At 56.3% G+C, this 14,040-nt stretch overlaps 1 protein-coding gene across 4 annotated transcripts in view; it reads left to right on the forward strand.

The window, feature by feature from the left end:
- Nbeal2 (neurobeachin like 2) overlaps positions 1-14,023 on the forward strand; it is a 29,549-nt gene extending 15,526 nt beyond the window's left edge. For all 4 annotated transcript variants that reach the window (XM_028785370.1, XM_028785373.1, XM_028785372.1 and 1 more), the window contains 42 exons: positions 40-641; positions 726-858; positions 949-1,068; positions 1,246-1,567; positions 1,773-1,855; positions 1,947-2,039; positions 2,201-2,375; positions 2,496-2,629; positions 2,921-3,080; positions 3,225-3,327; positions 3,476-3,629; positions 3,723-3,881; positions 4,055-4,214; positions 4,454-4,560; positions 4,710-5,225; positions 5,758-5,936; positions 6,018-6,177; positions 6,490-6,627; positions 6,715-7,059; positions 7,143-7,292; positions 7,421-7,578; positions 7,916-8,040; positions 8,118-8,253; positions 8,708-8,868; positions 8,972-9,288; positions 9,393-9,488; positions 9,839-9,963; positions 10,050-10,190; positions 10,321-10,451; positions 10,554-10,663; positions 10,753-10,870; positions 10,969-11,066; positions 11,135-11,251; positions 11,735-11,824; positions 11,906-12,015; positions 12,188-12,360; positions 12,472-12,566; positions 12,766-12,882; positions 12,980-13,138; positions 13,218-13,366; positions 13,612-13,747; positions 13,844-14,023. In XM_028785370.1, the coding sequence (XP_028641203.1) occupies positions 40-641; positions 726-858; positions 949-1,068; positions 1,246-1,567; positions 1,773-1,855; positions 1,947-2,039; positions 2,201-2,375; positions 2,496-2,629; positions 2,921-3,080; positions 3,225-3,327; positions 3,476-3,629; positions 3,723-3,881; positions 4,055-4,214; positions 4,454-4,560; positions 4,710-5,225; positions 5,758-5,936; positions 6,018-6,177; positions 6,490-6,627; positions 6,715-7,059; positions 7,143-7,292; positions 7,421-7,578; positions 7,916-8,040; positions 8,118-8,253; positions 8,708-8,868; positions 8,972-9,288; positions 9,393-9,488; positions 9,839-9,963; positions 10,050-10,190; positions 10,321-10,451; positions 10,554-10,663; positions 10,753-10,870; positions 10,969-11,066; positions 11,135-11,251; positions 11,735-11,824; positions 11,906-12,015; positions 12,188-12,360; positions 12,472-12,566; positions 12,766-12,882; positions 12,980-13,138; positions 13,218-13,366; positions 13,612-13,747; positions 13,844-13,945 (6,957 nt within the window). In that variant the 3' untranslated portion in view covers positions 13,946-14,023. The remainder of the gene's footprint in view (positions 1-39; positions 642-725; positions 859-948; positions 1,069-1,245; positions 1,568-1,772; positions 1,856-1,946; positions 2,040-2,200; positions 2,376-2,495; positions 2,630-2,920; positions 3,081-3,224; positions 3,328-3,475; positions 3,630-3,722; positions 3,882-4,054; positions 4,215-4,453; positions 4,561-4,709; positions 5,226-5,757; positions 5,937-6,017; positions 6,178-6,489; positions 6,628-6,714; positions 7,060-7,142; positions 7,293-7,420; positions 7,579-7,915; positions 8,041-8,117; positions 8,254-8,707; positions 8,869-8,971; positions 9,289-9,392; positions 9,489-9,838; positions 9,964-10,049; positions 10,191-10,320; positions 10,452-10,553; positions 10,664-10,752; positions 10,871-10,968; positions 11,067-11,134; positions 11,252-11,734; positions 11,825-11,905; positions 12,016-12,187; positions 12,361-12,471; positions 12,567-12,765; positions 12,883-12,979; positions 13,139-13,217; positions 13,367-13,611; positions 13,748-13,843) is intronic.
- Positions 14,024-14,040: the final 17 nt, after the last annotated feature.

The following is a 14,040-nucleotide window of genomic DNA, read 5'->3' on the forward strand; positions in this document are numbered from 1 at the left end:
GCAGTTGACCCGGGATTGTCACGTTCTTTCCACCTACAGGCTGTGGAGGGTGACCACAGCATGCACCCGCCTCCACCAATCCGCAATGAACAGCCAGTGCTGGTGCTGATGCAGTGGCTACCAGCATTGCCCACAGCTGAGCTACGCCTCTTTCTGGCACAACGCCTCTGGTGGCTCTGTGACAGCTGCCCTGCCAGCCGCGCCACCTGTGTGCAAGCAGGCCTGGTGGGCTACCTGTTAGAGACACTTAACACAGGGACAGCCCTGGGAACGCGCTGCCAGGAACAGCTGTTAGCTTTGCTGCAAGCTCTGGGTCGCGTGTCACTGCGGCCCTTGGAGCTGCGTCGCCTGCTGCGCCCTCCACTGGGGCTGGACTCAGAGTCATGTGGAACTGAATCTCAGAAGGCTCGACATGCAGGCGCCATCATCCGGGCGCTGTCAGGCATGGCACGGCACCGGGGTCCTGCACGTGCCCTGTGCTACTTTGACCTCACTCCCAGCATGGCTGGCATCATGGTGCCACCTGTGCAGCGATGGCCAGGACCCAGCTTCACCTTCCATGCCTGGCTGTGTCTGCAACCCTCAGAGGCAGCTCCTACCTCAGCTCCCAGCCGGCCCCTCCAGCGAAAACAACTGTACAGGTAGGTAACCAACTGCCAAGGGCTAGGGACCCACTGCCAGGGTGAGCAGGAAGGAGCAGGCATAACTGGCTTGCTTGCCCCCAGCTTCTTTACCAGCAATGGCTCAGGGTTCGAGGCCTTCTTCACGGCAGCTGGCACCCTGGTGGTAGCTGTGTGCACACGGAAAGAGTACGTGACCATGAGCTTGCCCGAAGTGTCCTTTGCTGATTCTGCCTGGGTGAGTTCCCGTCCTTCTCATGTGGCCCAGCGTGGGGTGAAGAGCACCAAGAGTCAACTTTGGCTCGAGCCGTCACATCTTCCCTTCTAGCACTGCGTGGCCATTGTGCATGTGCCCGGGCGCCGACCCTTCAGTCAGAATCTGGTCAATATCTTCAAAGATGGCCATCTGGTCAAGACAGCACCTCTTCGCTTCCCCTCCCTCAGTGAGGTATGCCAGGCAGACTTTAGGAGGCCATGGGTCAGTTGGAGGGGCTTGGACCAGTGTGACCTGGAACCCTGTGTGTCTTCAGCTTGTACCGCTCTGAAGTACATAGTTTTGGGAGTAATCAGGTGGAATCCCAGGCTTTGCCAGGACCTGACCGGTCTCCCAATCCTGACCCTGCAGCCTTTCTCCTCCTGCTGTATTGGTTCTGCTGGGTACCGCACGACGACCACCACCACAGGGCTCCCTGCGTTGTCAGCCTCCACTGCCTTGTCTCACACTCACCCCTCTCTCACCCGCTCCCAGTCAGTCCCAGCCTCCACAGGCCTGGGCTGGGGGCCTGGCTTGGGGGCCCCTCTGCAGGAGGGCAGCATCAGCTCCACCCTTGCAGGCACCCAGGATACTCGGTGGGGAAGCCCCACATCTTTGGAGGGTGAGCTGGGGGCTGTGGCCATCTTCCATGAAGCCCTACAAGCATCTGCCCTGCGGGCCCTGTGTATCCTGGGTATGTAGCACCTGCTGTCTCATCCCCCCTGCCTCTACCCCATTGTCCCGATTCCAGGGCATCAGATCTGCAAAGTGCTCAGGGGTACCCAGGGAAGATGGCAACTCTGGGAACCTGTCCTCTGGGCAGGCAGGGGAGGAGGCAAGCTATGGAGAGGGTTTGGCAAGAGGACCTAAGGTCTAAAGGTTCGGCCTTTTTTCTCCAGGGCCCAACGAGCCAGCACCCTTCAAGCCTGAGGGTGAACTGCAGGAGCTTGGTGCCAAGTTGCTCCTCCATTATTCACCACAGGTATTTAGGGATTAGGGAACAGCCAGTGCCTTCTGGCTCTGCCCTCTGGCTCCCACTGTCAATCTGTCACTCCCTTCTCCATTTGATCCAGGCCTGTAAGAACAATATCTGTCTGGACCTGTCCCCTGGCCATGGGCTGGATGGCCGCTTGACAGGACATAGGATGGAGACATGGAATGTGAAGGTACATATGTATGTGTGTATAGTATATACGGTGAGAGCTGCAAGCCGTGTTGGGCCCTGGGAGGGTTTAGGAGGCCAGTTTAAGAGACCCATACTTTGAGTCCAGACTTAAGACAAGATGCTGGTTGGGGACTGTCTCTCATCACTGGCCCCTCCTCCCAGGATGTGGTGAACTGTGTAGGGGGCATGGGTGCCCTGCTGCCCTTACTGGAACGAGTGGCTGTGCAGCCCCAGGAGGCCGAGGCAGGTCCATGTGAAACGCATGACCTTGTAGGACCTGAACTGACCTCAGGCCGTAACACTCAGGGCCTGCTTCTCCCTTTGGGCAAGTCTTCAGGTGAGTGTCCTTCACACCTGGATTTGGGGGAGAAAATCTTGGTATGGTGGTAGAGATTGTGCTTGAGTGGCCTCTGACACACCCTCGACCAACCTCTGCTTTCTTCCTGGTGGCTGGCAGAGGAACGGATGGAGAGGAATGCAGTGGCTGCCTTTCTCCTGATGCTTCGGAACTTCCTGCAGGGCCACACGGTGAATCAGGAAAGCCTGGTGCAGTGCCAGGGGCCTGCCATCATAGGGGCTCTCCTGCGCAAGGTGAGGCATGGTGAGCCGGTGGAGGAGAGACAGAGTGGGACCTTCTGGACAGTGGGGCCTGAGTGGGCAGGTTTGGTTGTGAGAATGTGGGCAGGACGGTGGTTCATTCTGTGGCAGGAGAAGCTGGGCCATAGCCCAGCCTGGAGGTTGTATTTCAGAGATGGCAGTGGCCCTGAAAGGCTGTGAGCAAGGATGATTACTCATGCCTGCTGCTGGAAAAACTGGAAACTGAGTGGCTGGGACAGCAGGTGGACAGAAGCTGGCATCTCAGCCAGCTCCTTTTTCTCTCAGGTCCCCAGTTGGGCCATGGATATGAACGTGCTCATGTCTGCCCAGCTGCTGATGGAGCAGGTGGCTGCTGATAGCAGTGGGCCCCTCCTCTACCTGCTCTACCAGCATCTGCTCTTCAACTTTCATCTCTGGACCCTCAGTGACTTTGCTGTGCGCCTGGGTAGGTGAGGGGCTCGGGAAAGAGGCCTGGGTACAATGTAGGCAGGGCGAGAAGCCACAGTCTTGCTCGATTATCTGAGAGGACATGGAGGGCAGAGCTCTTCCCTGGAGGGTGTGAAGAAGCTTCCTGCTGATGTCCACTCAGGTCACATCCAGTACATGTCTAGCATAGTCCGTGAGCACAGACAGAAACTTCGGAAGAAGTATGGAGTTCAGTTCATCCTCGACGCTCTGCGTACACACTACAGGTTAGGCTGGTGGGACCAGGTGGAGTTGGAGGTCCGGCACAGCAGATATTGGTATAGGGGACAGGATGATGTGCTGCCCCAGCTTACCAGCTCATTTTCCCTGATCTTGCCTCTCGGACCCACTGGTTGTGCTTGTTGGACCTGCCAGCCCACAGCGGGAGCGCCCTCTTGCGGCAGACGACCTTCGTACAGTACAGACTTCCCTTTTGGGTCTAGTGCGTGAGTTCCTGGTTCGGAACTTCTCGGTGGATGACATGCAGGTTGTATTGAGCTTTTTAGCAGCCACCGGCGACGATGGCCAGGTAGGCTGGAGGTTGGGGAGGGTGAGGCTTGGGTAAGAGGTGTATGGGCTAGCTGGGGGACCCATCCTAGAGTGACATTCTGTATATCCCCAGGTGGTGGGCACACTGGACTTGTTGCTGGCCCTGCTTCAGGGTTCTCCAGTGCAAGAGCCCTTGGCCATCTTCCTGTTGGAACCAGGGAACCTTGAGGTGCTGCTCACACTGCTGGTGCGGCCAAAGTCAACGCCCCTTTTGACTGACAGGGTCTGCAAGGTATACCCAACCCCCACCTGACCCTCTAATCCCATTTACTGAGGCTGCTGGCTAGAAGCTAAGGAAACTTTAAAGCCACTTTCACAGGCCTCTTCTGGAGCCACACATCTGTGCAGTGGCCTCTCCTATGTTAAGTCCTCTGTGATGACAGCCCCTTGGTCTCCTTCCCACAGATCTTGCGAAGACTGCAGCAGAATGAGCGGTTACCCGAGCGGAACCGCCAGAGGCTCCGGCTGCGTGACTGTGGTCTCCAGGGTCTTGTTGCCAGCTTGCCAGAAGGGAGCATCTCTCCTCAGCTCTGCCAGGGCCTTTATAAGCTGTTTGTAGGGACAGGTATGACTGGTTGGGACCAAGAGGCAGATCATGGAGGAGAGGACGCAGCTCCGTGGTAGAATGCTTGCCTAGCAATGCACAAGACCCTGGGTTCAATCCCCAACACAGAAAAACAAAAACAAAAAACACAAAAGGCAGACACAGCCGAGAGGGCAGCATCATTTGTCAGGATAGGGCTGGTGGGAAGAGGAAGTGTTCACATGGGGACAGGATTGAGGTAGCCTCCTCTACTGTGTCAGTCCCTCAGGTTGTATCCCCAGACTGCCTGAATCTCTCAGATTTGTTGGCTGTTGTACAGCTATCCCTCCAGGCTGACCTCAGCGTCCGCCTAGACATCTGTCGTCAGGTAAGAGAAAGGACGGCTTCTGCTCCCTGGAGCGCCTTTTGCCTGTCTGGGATGGGGCACCTTCGTAGGTCCCCGCTGTTAAGACCTTGGGATAAGGATCTAGAGAAGCAGTCAGATGACCTCTCATTTGCTGTACCCTGGTTTGGCAGCTCTTTCACCTCATCTACGGACAGCCAGACGTGGTTCGGCTGCTGGCCCGGCAAGCTGGTTGGCAGGATGTGCTGACTCGGCTGTATGTCCTTGAGGCTGCCACAGACAGTGGTCCCCCACGCTTTCTCCCAGAGCTGCTGACCTCCTCAGAGCTGGCCCTGTCTCCACCACCCACTGAGTCACCTGCTGAATCTTCTGACGTCTTCCTGCCTTCGGAGTCCCCTTGCACTGACCCAGACGCCTTTTACCATGCCCTCTCTCCATTCAGCACACCCTTTGACCTGGGTTTGGAACGGGCCAGCATTGGCTCAGGCAATACCGCTGGTGGTGGCAGCAGCAATGGGACTATTACTCCGGCCAGCCAGCCTGGCACACCCTCCCCACTAGATGGGCCACGCCCCTTCCCTACTGCCCAAGGCCGCCACAGCTCCAGCCTCTCCAACGTGCTAGAGGATGGCAGCCTGCTGGAACCCACCATCAGTGGGGATGATACCTCTAACACGAGCAACCCCCAGGTGAGGTGGCCACCTTCTGACATTGCACTGTCTGGAGAGGATACCTCAGGAATGTAGAGTTGGCAGTGTGACCTTTCCAAAGATACAGTCTAATATCAGGCAGGGCTGACACTCACATGCAGTTGTGTGAAGCACAGGGGAGAAGAGCAGTCGCCACATAGGGCCCAGACTTTATAGGGCCTACGGGCAGTCTTGTTTTCTCTAGAGGAACAGGCAGTGCTCTTAACTGCTCAGCCACCTCTCCAGCCTCCCTCCCTCCAGTTCTCTTTAAGAATTCCTAGGCAGCCTTGAAGACTTAGGGTAAGTCCTTTGTGAATATCTCCTCTCCAAAGTCCAACAGAACCCCAGGTTTTCCCCCAGACTTCAGACAGTGACTGAAGCCCTTAGGCCACTTTTCTAAGGCCTTGGTGCCTGTCTGGCTGTTTGCCAAGTGCTGCCTCTCATAATTCCTGTTAGTGGGTAGACAAGGGTTGCTGAGCAGAGATCCGCTCCCTCCCCAGCCTCAGCTCACACCACCTTCCTGTCCCCACAGCAAACCCCTGAAGAGGAGCTGTGTAACTTACTCACCAACGTGCTGTTCTCAGTGACGTGGCGGGGCGTGGAGGGCAGTGACGAGGCTGCCTGGCGGGAGCGTGGCCAGGTCTTCTCAGTGCTTACCCAGCTGGGGGCCTCAGCCACACTCGTGCGACCACCAGACTGCATCAAGCGCAGGTAAGAGGGATGCTTCAGGAGGTGACGGGTCTCTGGGAGCCAGTGAATTGCAAGGTAGTTACTGAGTCCCTCTCCGGCCAGCCTCCTAGAGATGATGTTAGAGTCAGCCCTGACCGACATCAAGGAGGCTCCCCCAGGAGGCCTGGCCAACCTTTCCCAGCAGGCACTGTGGCTGCTCCGTTTACTGCAGGATTTCCTGTGTGCTGAGGGCCATGGTAACCAGGAGCTATGGAGTGAGAAGGTACGACTATTTGGAGGGGTGGGAGCCACACGCCGTTCTGTGTCCTTATAACCTAAGGGTATCTAGTCTAGGAGATGGGAGGGTACACAGGGCAGTCTTAGATACATCAGCATCAGTATCTATAAACCTGTCTAGTCAGGCCAAGCATTAGGTGGACCACAGTGTTGGAGTTGGGCTGGGTATACCTTACAGTGAGGGCAGTGATCTTGACTCAAACCTTACTTAGCCCCCAGCACAAACTTTACCTTGTTTTTTCCCCATGTATCCCTGGCCTTGTATGGCAACATGCTGGAAATATGTTCTACGTGGCAGCTCTTTGAAGGTGTGTGCAACCTGCTTGATCGCCTGGGTGCCTGGCCACATCTTGCTAATAGCACAGCGGATCTCCGAGAGATGGCACAGATCGGCCTACGTCTTGTGCTTGGATACATCCTGTTGGAAGACCCACAGGTGAGCATGCATGTGAGCAGTGGAGGTGGAGGTCTAGCTGGTGGGGGTCTAGCGATTGGTACCACCCTCATTGCCTTGCACCTACAGCTGCATGCCCAGGCCTATGTGAAGCTGCACACACTGCTGCAGACCGCAGTGCCAACCCGCCGGGAGGAGGCGTGCTATGTGCTCTCCAAGCTGGAGGCAGCACTCAGCCGGGCGCTGAACACCTCTTCCACCGAGACTGAGCATGAGTCCACAGCTGTGGCAGCCTCTGAGCGCTGTTCGTGGTTGGTGCCTCTGGTCCGCACGCTGCTGGACCGTGCTTATGGGGCCCTGGGACTGCAGTGGGGGCTGCCCTCCTTACCACCCACAAATGGAAGCCCCACCTTCTTTGAGGACTTCCAGGCTTTTTGTGCCACACCTGAATGGCGCCACTTCATCGACAAGCAGGTGCCTGATGGAGATGGGGATGGAGGAAGAGGAATGGGGGTTAGGGCACACCTCGAGCACTGGTCTCCCTCTCAATCCTCCAGGTTCAGCCAACTATGTCAAAGTTTGAAATGGACACATATGCTAAGAGCCATGACCTCATGTCAGGCTTCTGGAATGCCTGCTACGACACACTCATGAGCAGTGGGCAGCGGCATCAGCGGGACCGTATCCAGAGCCGGCAGGCCTTCCAGGTGTGCAGCTCAGACTGGGGGACTGTGCACTACCTCACCTATATGACTGAAGACAGCTAATAGGGCAGGGTAGAGAGTGGGGTGGAGACACAGCAGCCAGTGGGATTGACCTATTCCTCCCGCCACAGGAGCTGGTCCTAGAACCTGCCCAGCGCAGGGCTCGCCTGGAGGGACTGCGCTATGCAGCGGTACTGAAGCAGCAGGCAGCACAGCACTCGACAGCCCTGCTCCACTGGGGGGCACTGTGGCGCCAGCTTTCTAGCCCCTGTGGGGCCTGGGCACTAAGGTGGGCTGGGCTTGGTAGAAAAGGAATCCTGACCCCTAGTGCCAGATTCTTTGCTCAAGGTCTTGAAAGTGATACACCATAAATAAAACAGTAATCTCAGCTGGGCTGTGATGACGCACACCTTTCATTCCCAGCATTTAGGAAGCAGAAACAAGCTAATCTCTTTGAGTTTGAGCCCAGCCTGGTCTACAGAGTAAGTTCTAGGACATCCAAGGCTACACAGAGAAACCCTATTTCAAAATACCAGAAAAAATTAAAACAAAAACACAGCAGTCTTACAGTGGGGGCTCTGTAACGTTTTGCTGGCCCATGACAATTCCTGGTGATATATCTGCAGGGTCCCTCCAACCCCTCACTGGAAGCTGTCTAGTGCAGAGACATACTCACGTATGCGACTAAAACTGGTACCCAATCACCACTTTGACCCTCACCTGGAAGCTAGTGCCCTACGTGACAATCTCGGTAAGTGTGTTGTGCTTGCTTCATCCAGCTGGTATTTCCTATCATGCCTTGCTCTAAGTCTCATTGACCTCCTGCAGGTGAAGCTCCCATGACACCCACTGAGGAGGCCTCACTGCCTCTGGCAGTGACCAAAGAGGCCAAAATCAGTGCCCCAACAGAGGAGCTGCCTGAAGACCAGTTAGGGGAGGAGGAGCTGGCTGTGCTGGAGACTCTGTGAGTGGGCAGGCCCTGTGAGTGGGTAGGCGGGGGCTGTCAAGGGATGGACGCCTTCTGTGTGGGGCTGAATCGGAGTCTGTGTCTTTTGCTGGCCAACTTGAGTACCCTGAAGGGACTCTCCAACCCCAAGTTTGGGAGTTATATAGAAGGGTGGGTGGGTGCTCTTTAGTAGCTAAGCACCATGAGCAAGGCTCAGAAAAACCAGGACAATGTGGGGACCTGGAGAATGGCAGGAGTGTGTGAGGAGAAGCAGGGTGGGGGGATGGGTGACCCGGCAAGCGGCCAGAAGGACCTTTAAGTTCATCTAGGGCACCGGGTCAGTGAGCACTAGGCTCTGGGCAGCTCCTCTTCATCAAGGGGGTGTGAACATGTGACCTCATGGCTCACCTGCCCTTGGAGCTTGTGAAGAAGGGATGCCACCATCCCTGGCTGAAGTATATGCTGCCCCCAGGATGGAGGCAGCTGAGCTAGATGAACAGCGTGAGAAGCTTGTGTTGTCAGCTGAGTGCCAGCTCGTCACGGTAGTGGCTGTGGTCCCAGGACTCTTAGAGGTCACCACGCAGCACGTGTATTTCTATGACGGCAGCACAGATCGTGTGGAAACTGAGGAAGGTGTGTTCCGATGGAGCTGTTGGAAGAGGTGACAGTGAATGGCCAAAGTCCAGGCTGGGCTGGAGCCAACAACTCCTTATACTTACTCTTGGCTGCTTGGCAGGCATCGGCCATGACTTCCGGCGCCCCTTGGCCCAGCTGCGTGAGGTCCACCTGAGGCGGTTCAACCTGCGGCGGTCAGCACTTGAGCTCTTCTTCATCGATCAGTCCAACTACTTCCTCAACTTCCCACACAAGGTGGCCGGGTCCTCCACTTCTTCTCCGTGCCAGGCTCCTAGGCCCCAGCTCTACCCGATCCCACCCCACACCCAGGTACGGAACCAGGTATACTCGTGGCTCCTGCGCCTGCGGCCACCCACGCAAGGCTACCTAAGCAGCCGCTCCCCTCAGGAGATGCTTCGAGCCTCCGGACTCACCCAGGTGAGACTCCTAGATACTGTTTGTGTGGGGTATGAGGTAAAGACTTTGTAAATAGGGGGTTCTGGACAACTTCAGTGCTCATACTTCACTATGCTGCCGTTCAGAAATGGGTACAGCGAGAGATATCCAACTTCGAGTACCTGATGCAGCTCAACACAATTGCAGGACGCACCTATAATGACCTGTCTCAGTACCCTGTGGTGAGGGCTCCGCTCTGTATATCTACCCCCTCCCCCTCATCCCCTGCCCCCACTCTGTCAGTTCCGGCTAATGGGTCAGGCCTAAACACAGACCCTGGATAGTTTACCTGTGACTAAGCTCTGGTCTCTTGTTCCCTGCCACTGCCTCATTCCCCTGCCCTCTTCGCTTCCTGCTGGGCCCTGGTCTCCCTGGAAGGAGTGTCTATCATAGACCTCCTGTGTTCTTGTAGCCCTTCCAAGTAGTATTGTGAGCAGGCTCTATCCATCTTCCTGAGTGTTGAGGGCAGGGCAGGGTGGGCTGGTAGGCCATCTGCGTCTTCATACAGCTCCTTTCCTGGGTGGGCGGCCAGTTCCCCTGGGTCTTGCAGGACTATGTGTCCCCAGTCTTGGACCTCAGCAATCCAGCTGTCTTCCGGGACCTGTCCAAACCCATCGGTGTGGTGAACCCCAAGCATGCCCAGCTCGTGAGGGAGAAGTGAGCATGTGGGCAGGGCAGGGCTTAGCGGGCTGGGGATGGATGGATGTAGGTCTTCTGCTGACTTGTGTTGCCCGTGGCTTCAGATACGAGAGCTTTGAGGACCCAGCAGGCACAATCGACAAGTTCCACTATGGCACACACTATTCCAACGCAGCAGGTGTGATGCACTACCTCATCCGAGTGGAACCCTTCACCTCCCTGCATGTCCAGCTACAGAGTGGCCGGTGCGCCCAGGGGAGATGAAAGGGTGGGGAGGAGGGCACGCAGTCTTCCTAGCAGCTGCTTAAATGCTGCCTCTGGTTTTATGTATCCCTCTGTATCGACCATCTGACCCTGGCTGTGTCTCTCCATCAGCTTCGACTGCTCTGATCGGCAATTCCACTCAGTGGCAGCCGCTTGGCAGGCACGGCTGGAGAGCCCTGCCGACGTGAAGGAGCTCATCCCAGAGTTTTTCTACTTCCCTGACTTCCTGGAGAACCAGAATGGTAGCATTCGAGGCACCAGGGCTTGGGCATGAATGCACAGACAGGGGTGTCCAGGGATGGTGAAGAATACGCAGGCACACTGCTAACCTTCTCCTCTGCTAGGCTTTGACCTGGGCTGCCTCCAGTTGACCAACGAGAAGGTGGGTGATGTGGTGCTGCCCCCATGGGCTAGCTGTCCTGAGGATTTCATCCAGAAGCACCGCCGGGCTCTGGTGAGGAGGTGTCCGCATACAGACAGGCAGCCAGGGTTGACAGGTGAGGTGAGATTCCGTCCCTGGATTGATTGCCACTTCCTCCTCAGGAATCAGAGTATGTGTCCAGCCACCTGCATGAGTGGATCGATCTCATCTTTGGCTATAAGCAGCGGGGCCCAGCAGCCGAGGAAGCCCTCAATGTCTTCTATTACTGCACTTATGAAGGTAGGCAGCATCCCACACATGAGATGGGGCCAGGGCACAGGCAGTGACAATACAAAGAAAGGACAATGAAGGAGTTTAACCGCTCACCTTCCTCTCAGGGGCGGTTGACCTGGACCACGTGACAGATGAACGGGAACGGAAGGCTCTGGAAGGTATCATCAGCAACTTTGGGCAGACTCCTTGTCAGCTGCTGAAGGTAAGAACTGTTTGGAATACCGTGGTAAGGACACTTGTGTCGTGGAACTGACTAGCGCTTGTCTACAGGAGCCACACCCACCCCGGCTCTCAGCTGAGGAAGCAGCTATTCGCCTTGCTCGGCTGGACACTAACTCACCTAGCATCTTCCAGAACCTGGACCAGCTCAAGGCTTTTTTTGCTGAGGTGAGAAGTGGGCAGGAACTTAGCTTCTGGTGTAAGATGGGTTTAGCCACATGTCCTCACCCGTGTGCAGGCAGATGAGAGTACTGACTGATTTAAAGACATCTGGGGGACATATGGGTAGGAGGAGGGCCAGGGCAAGCTGTGACTTCCTGAGTGCAGTTAGGATGGAGGGAGTCTAGCCTTGCACCCCTTCCTGCATCTTCACACATGTTCCCCTTTTCTGCTATCATTGGGCCAAGACCAAGGAGAAACAGGATGAGAGGACCAGAGCTGAGCCCAAGCTTGACCTTGGGGACTTCTGTGTCTACCCCAGCATCTCCGTCTTTCTGTGATGCCCTCCTACATGCCCACTGCTGTCATGTCTACTTCTCAGACTCACCTCTCTATATGACACCCACTGTGTCCCTGGTGTCAAGGGCCAAAGAAGGCTGTCTGTTGTGGGCTTCCGCTGTCTCTCAGTCAGCCTTTCACATTTCTCTGCAGGTTGTCAGTGAGGGTGTACCTCTGGTGTTAGCTCTGGTTCCCCACCGACAGTCACACTCCTTTATCACCCAGAGCTCCTCAGACATGTTGGTAAGTACACCGGGCAGGTTCCCCTTAGCTTCATCCCTTCTGCCTCCGCCCCAGGCTACAGTAACTTCTTCTTACCCACAGGTGACTGTCAGTGCCAGTGGGCTACTGGGCACTCATAGCTGGCTGCCCTATGACCGAAACATCAATAACTACTTCAGCTTCAGCAAAGATCCCACCATGGGGAGCCCCAAGTAAGGCAGAGCTGCGGGTAGGGGTGCGCTATGAATGTCCTACATCCTGAATCACCTCCCCATTTAAACAGAATGCAGGCCAGCTGCAAGGGAGAGGTCTGGCTAAGATCTCTGTTAGCCTAGATCTCTCCCCAGTGGCCCAGCCTCACCTACCACCTTCCCTGTGGTTTAGGGTGCAGAAACTACTGAGTGGGCCGTGGGTGCCAGGCAGCAGTGTAAGTGGACGAGCACTAGCAGTAGCTCCTGACGGAAAGCTGCTCTTCAGTGGTGGCCACTGGGATGGCAGCCTACGAGTAACTTCACTACCCCGTGGCAGGCTGTTGAACCAGCTAAGCCGACACCTCGGTATGAGCAGCCCTGGTGCCTTGGAGAACGAGGCAGGCAGATGTGGAATGGGGTTTCGAGCTGGGCCTGGGAGGGCTCAACATCTTTTCATGTCCTCCCCTTCCGATGCAGATGTAGTGACCTGCCTTGCACTGGACACCTGCGGCATCTACCTCATTTCCGGCTCCCGGGACACCACGTGCATGGTGTGGCGTCTTCTGCAGCAGGTGTGTATTGTGGGCAGACCCGTGAGGTCCCTGTCTCCCAGACCAGAAGTCCATCTGCCCCTCAGGGAGCCTTCAGAACAGCCCTGTTACTCCTTCTCCTTATACTGTGAGCAAGTCTGGGCCTCCATTACCCCCAAACACTCTGGTTTGCAAAAATCTTCACTTGCCTGAGTCTTAAGCCAACCCTGGCTTCCCACAGAGTGGTCTGTCGGCAGGGCTGGCACCAAAGCCTGTACAGGTCTTATATGGACATGAGGCTGCGGTGAGCTGTGTGGCCATCAGCACTGAACTTGACATGGCTGTGTCTGGATCTGAGGTGTGTGTCCACATGCCCTGGGGAGGCGGGGTTTACCCAGGCATCATCTCCAGAGCCTCCAGTTCTCTGCCCAGCACCCTAATCTGCCTTTCTGTAGGATGGAACTGTGATCGTACATACTGTACGTCGAGGCCAGTTTGTGGCAGCATTAAGGCCTCCGGGTGCCACACTGCCTGGACCTGTGTCACACTTAGCACTGGGGTCTGAAGGCCAGATTGTTGTACAGAGCTCTGCTTCTGAACGTCCTGGGGCCCAGGTATGGGGACAGGGTACCTGACAAGGACATTGGGTAGCTGCATTGGTAAGGCGGTTGCTGATGTCCCCAATTCTTCCAGGTCACCTACTCCTTGCACCTGTATTCAGTGAATGGGAGGCTGCGGGCTTCAGTGACCCTGACTGAGCAGCCCACAGCCCTGACTGTGGCAGAAGACTTCGTTCTGCTGGGGACTGCTCAGTGCTCTCTACATATCCTTCACTTGAACAAGTGAGCCCCACACTTAGCTCCTGGCCCCTCTAGGGTGGGAGTTGTTGGCACAGAGTTCATACTACTCTTTAGCATGGGGATTCTTGCCCTGGACCTCCCTTAGCTACACAGTTGTGGGCGTCCTATAAACCAGGAATTCAGTTTAGCCAGACTTAAAATGAGGACAAAGTAGATCCATGAAAAGGCATCTGTTAGCTGGCGTCCTCGCAGTTGTGACTTAGTGTGCACCTACTTCCCTGCTCCAGATTACAGCCTGTTGTGCCTCCCCTGCCCATGAAAGTGCCAGTCCACAGTGTATCTGTGACCAAGGAGCGCAGTCATGTGCTGGTGGGCCTGGAAGATGGCAAATTGATCGTTGTGGGCGCTGGGCAGCCTTCTGAGGTGAGGACGAGGGCAAGCTGGCCGGCCGGAGGGGTTGTGGGTTGTGGCTGCCAGGGCTCACCTCATCCCATCCCATCCCATCCCTACTCCCTCCAGGTACGCAGCAGCCAGTTCGCGCGGAAGCTGTGGCGCTCCTCGCGGCGCATCTCCCAGGTGTCCTCTGGGGAGACTGAGTACAATCCTGGCGAGGCTCGCTGAACCTGGTGTCTTGGTGCTCAGACATCAGACTTCAGACCAGCCCGAGCCTGATGCTCTTCCCAGGAGACTGCTGCACGGGGGGGGGGGGGGGGGGG

The sequence above is a fragment of the Grammomys surdaster genome, unplaced genomic scaffold (assembly GCF_004785775.1).
Source record: "Grammomys surdaster isolate TR1022 unplaced genomic scaffold, NIH_TR_1.0 125216, whole genome shotgun sequence".
Classification (NCBI taxonomy): domain Eukaryota; kingdom Metazoa; phylum Chordata; class Mammalia; order Rodentia; family Muridae; genus Grammomys; species Grammomys surdaster.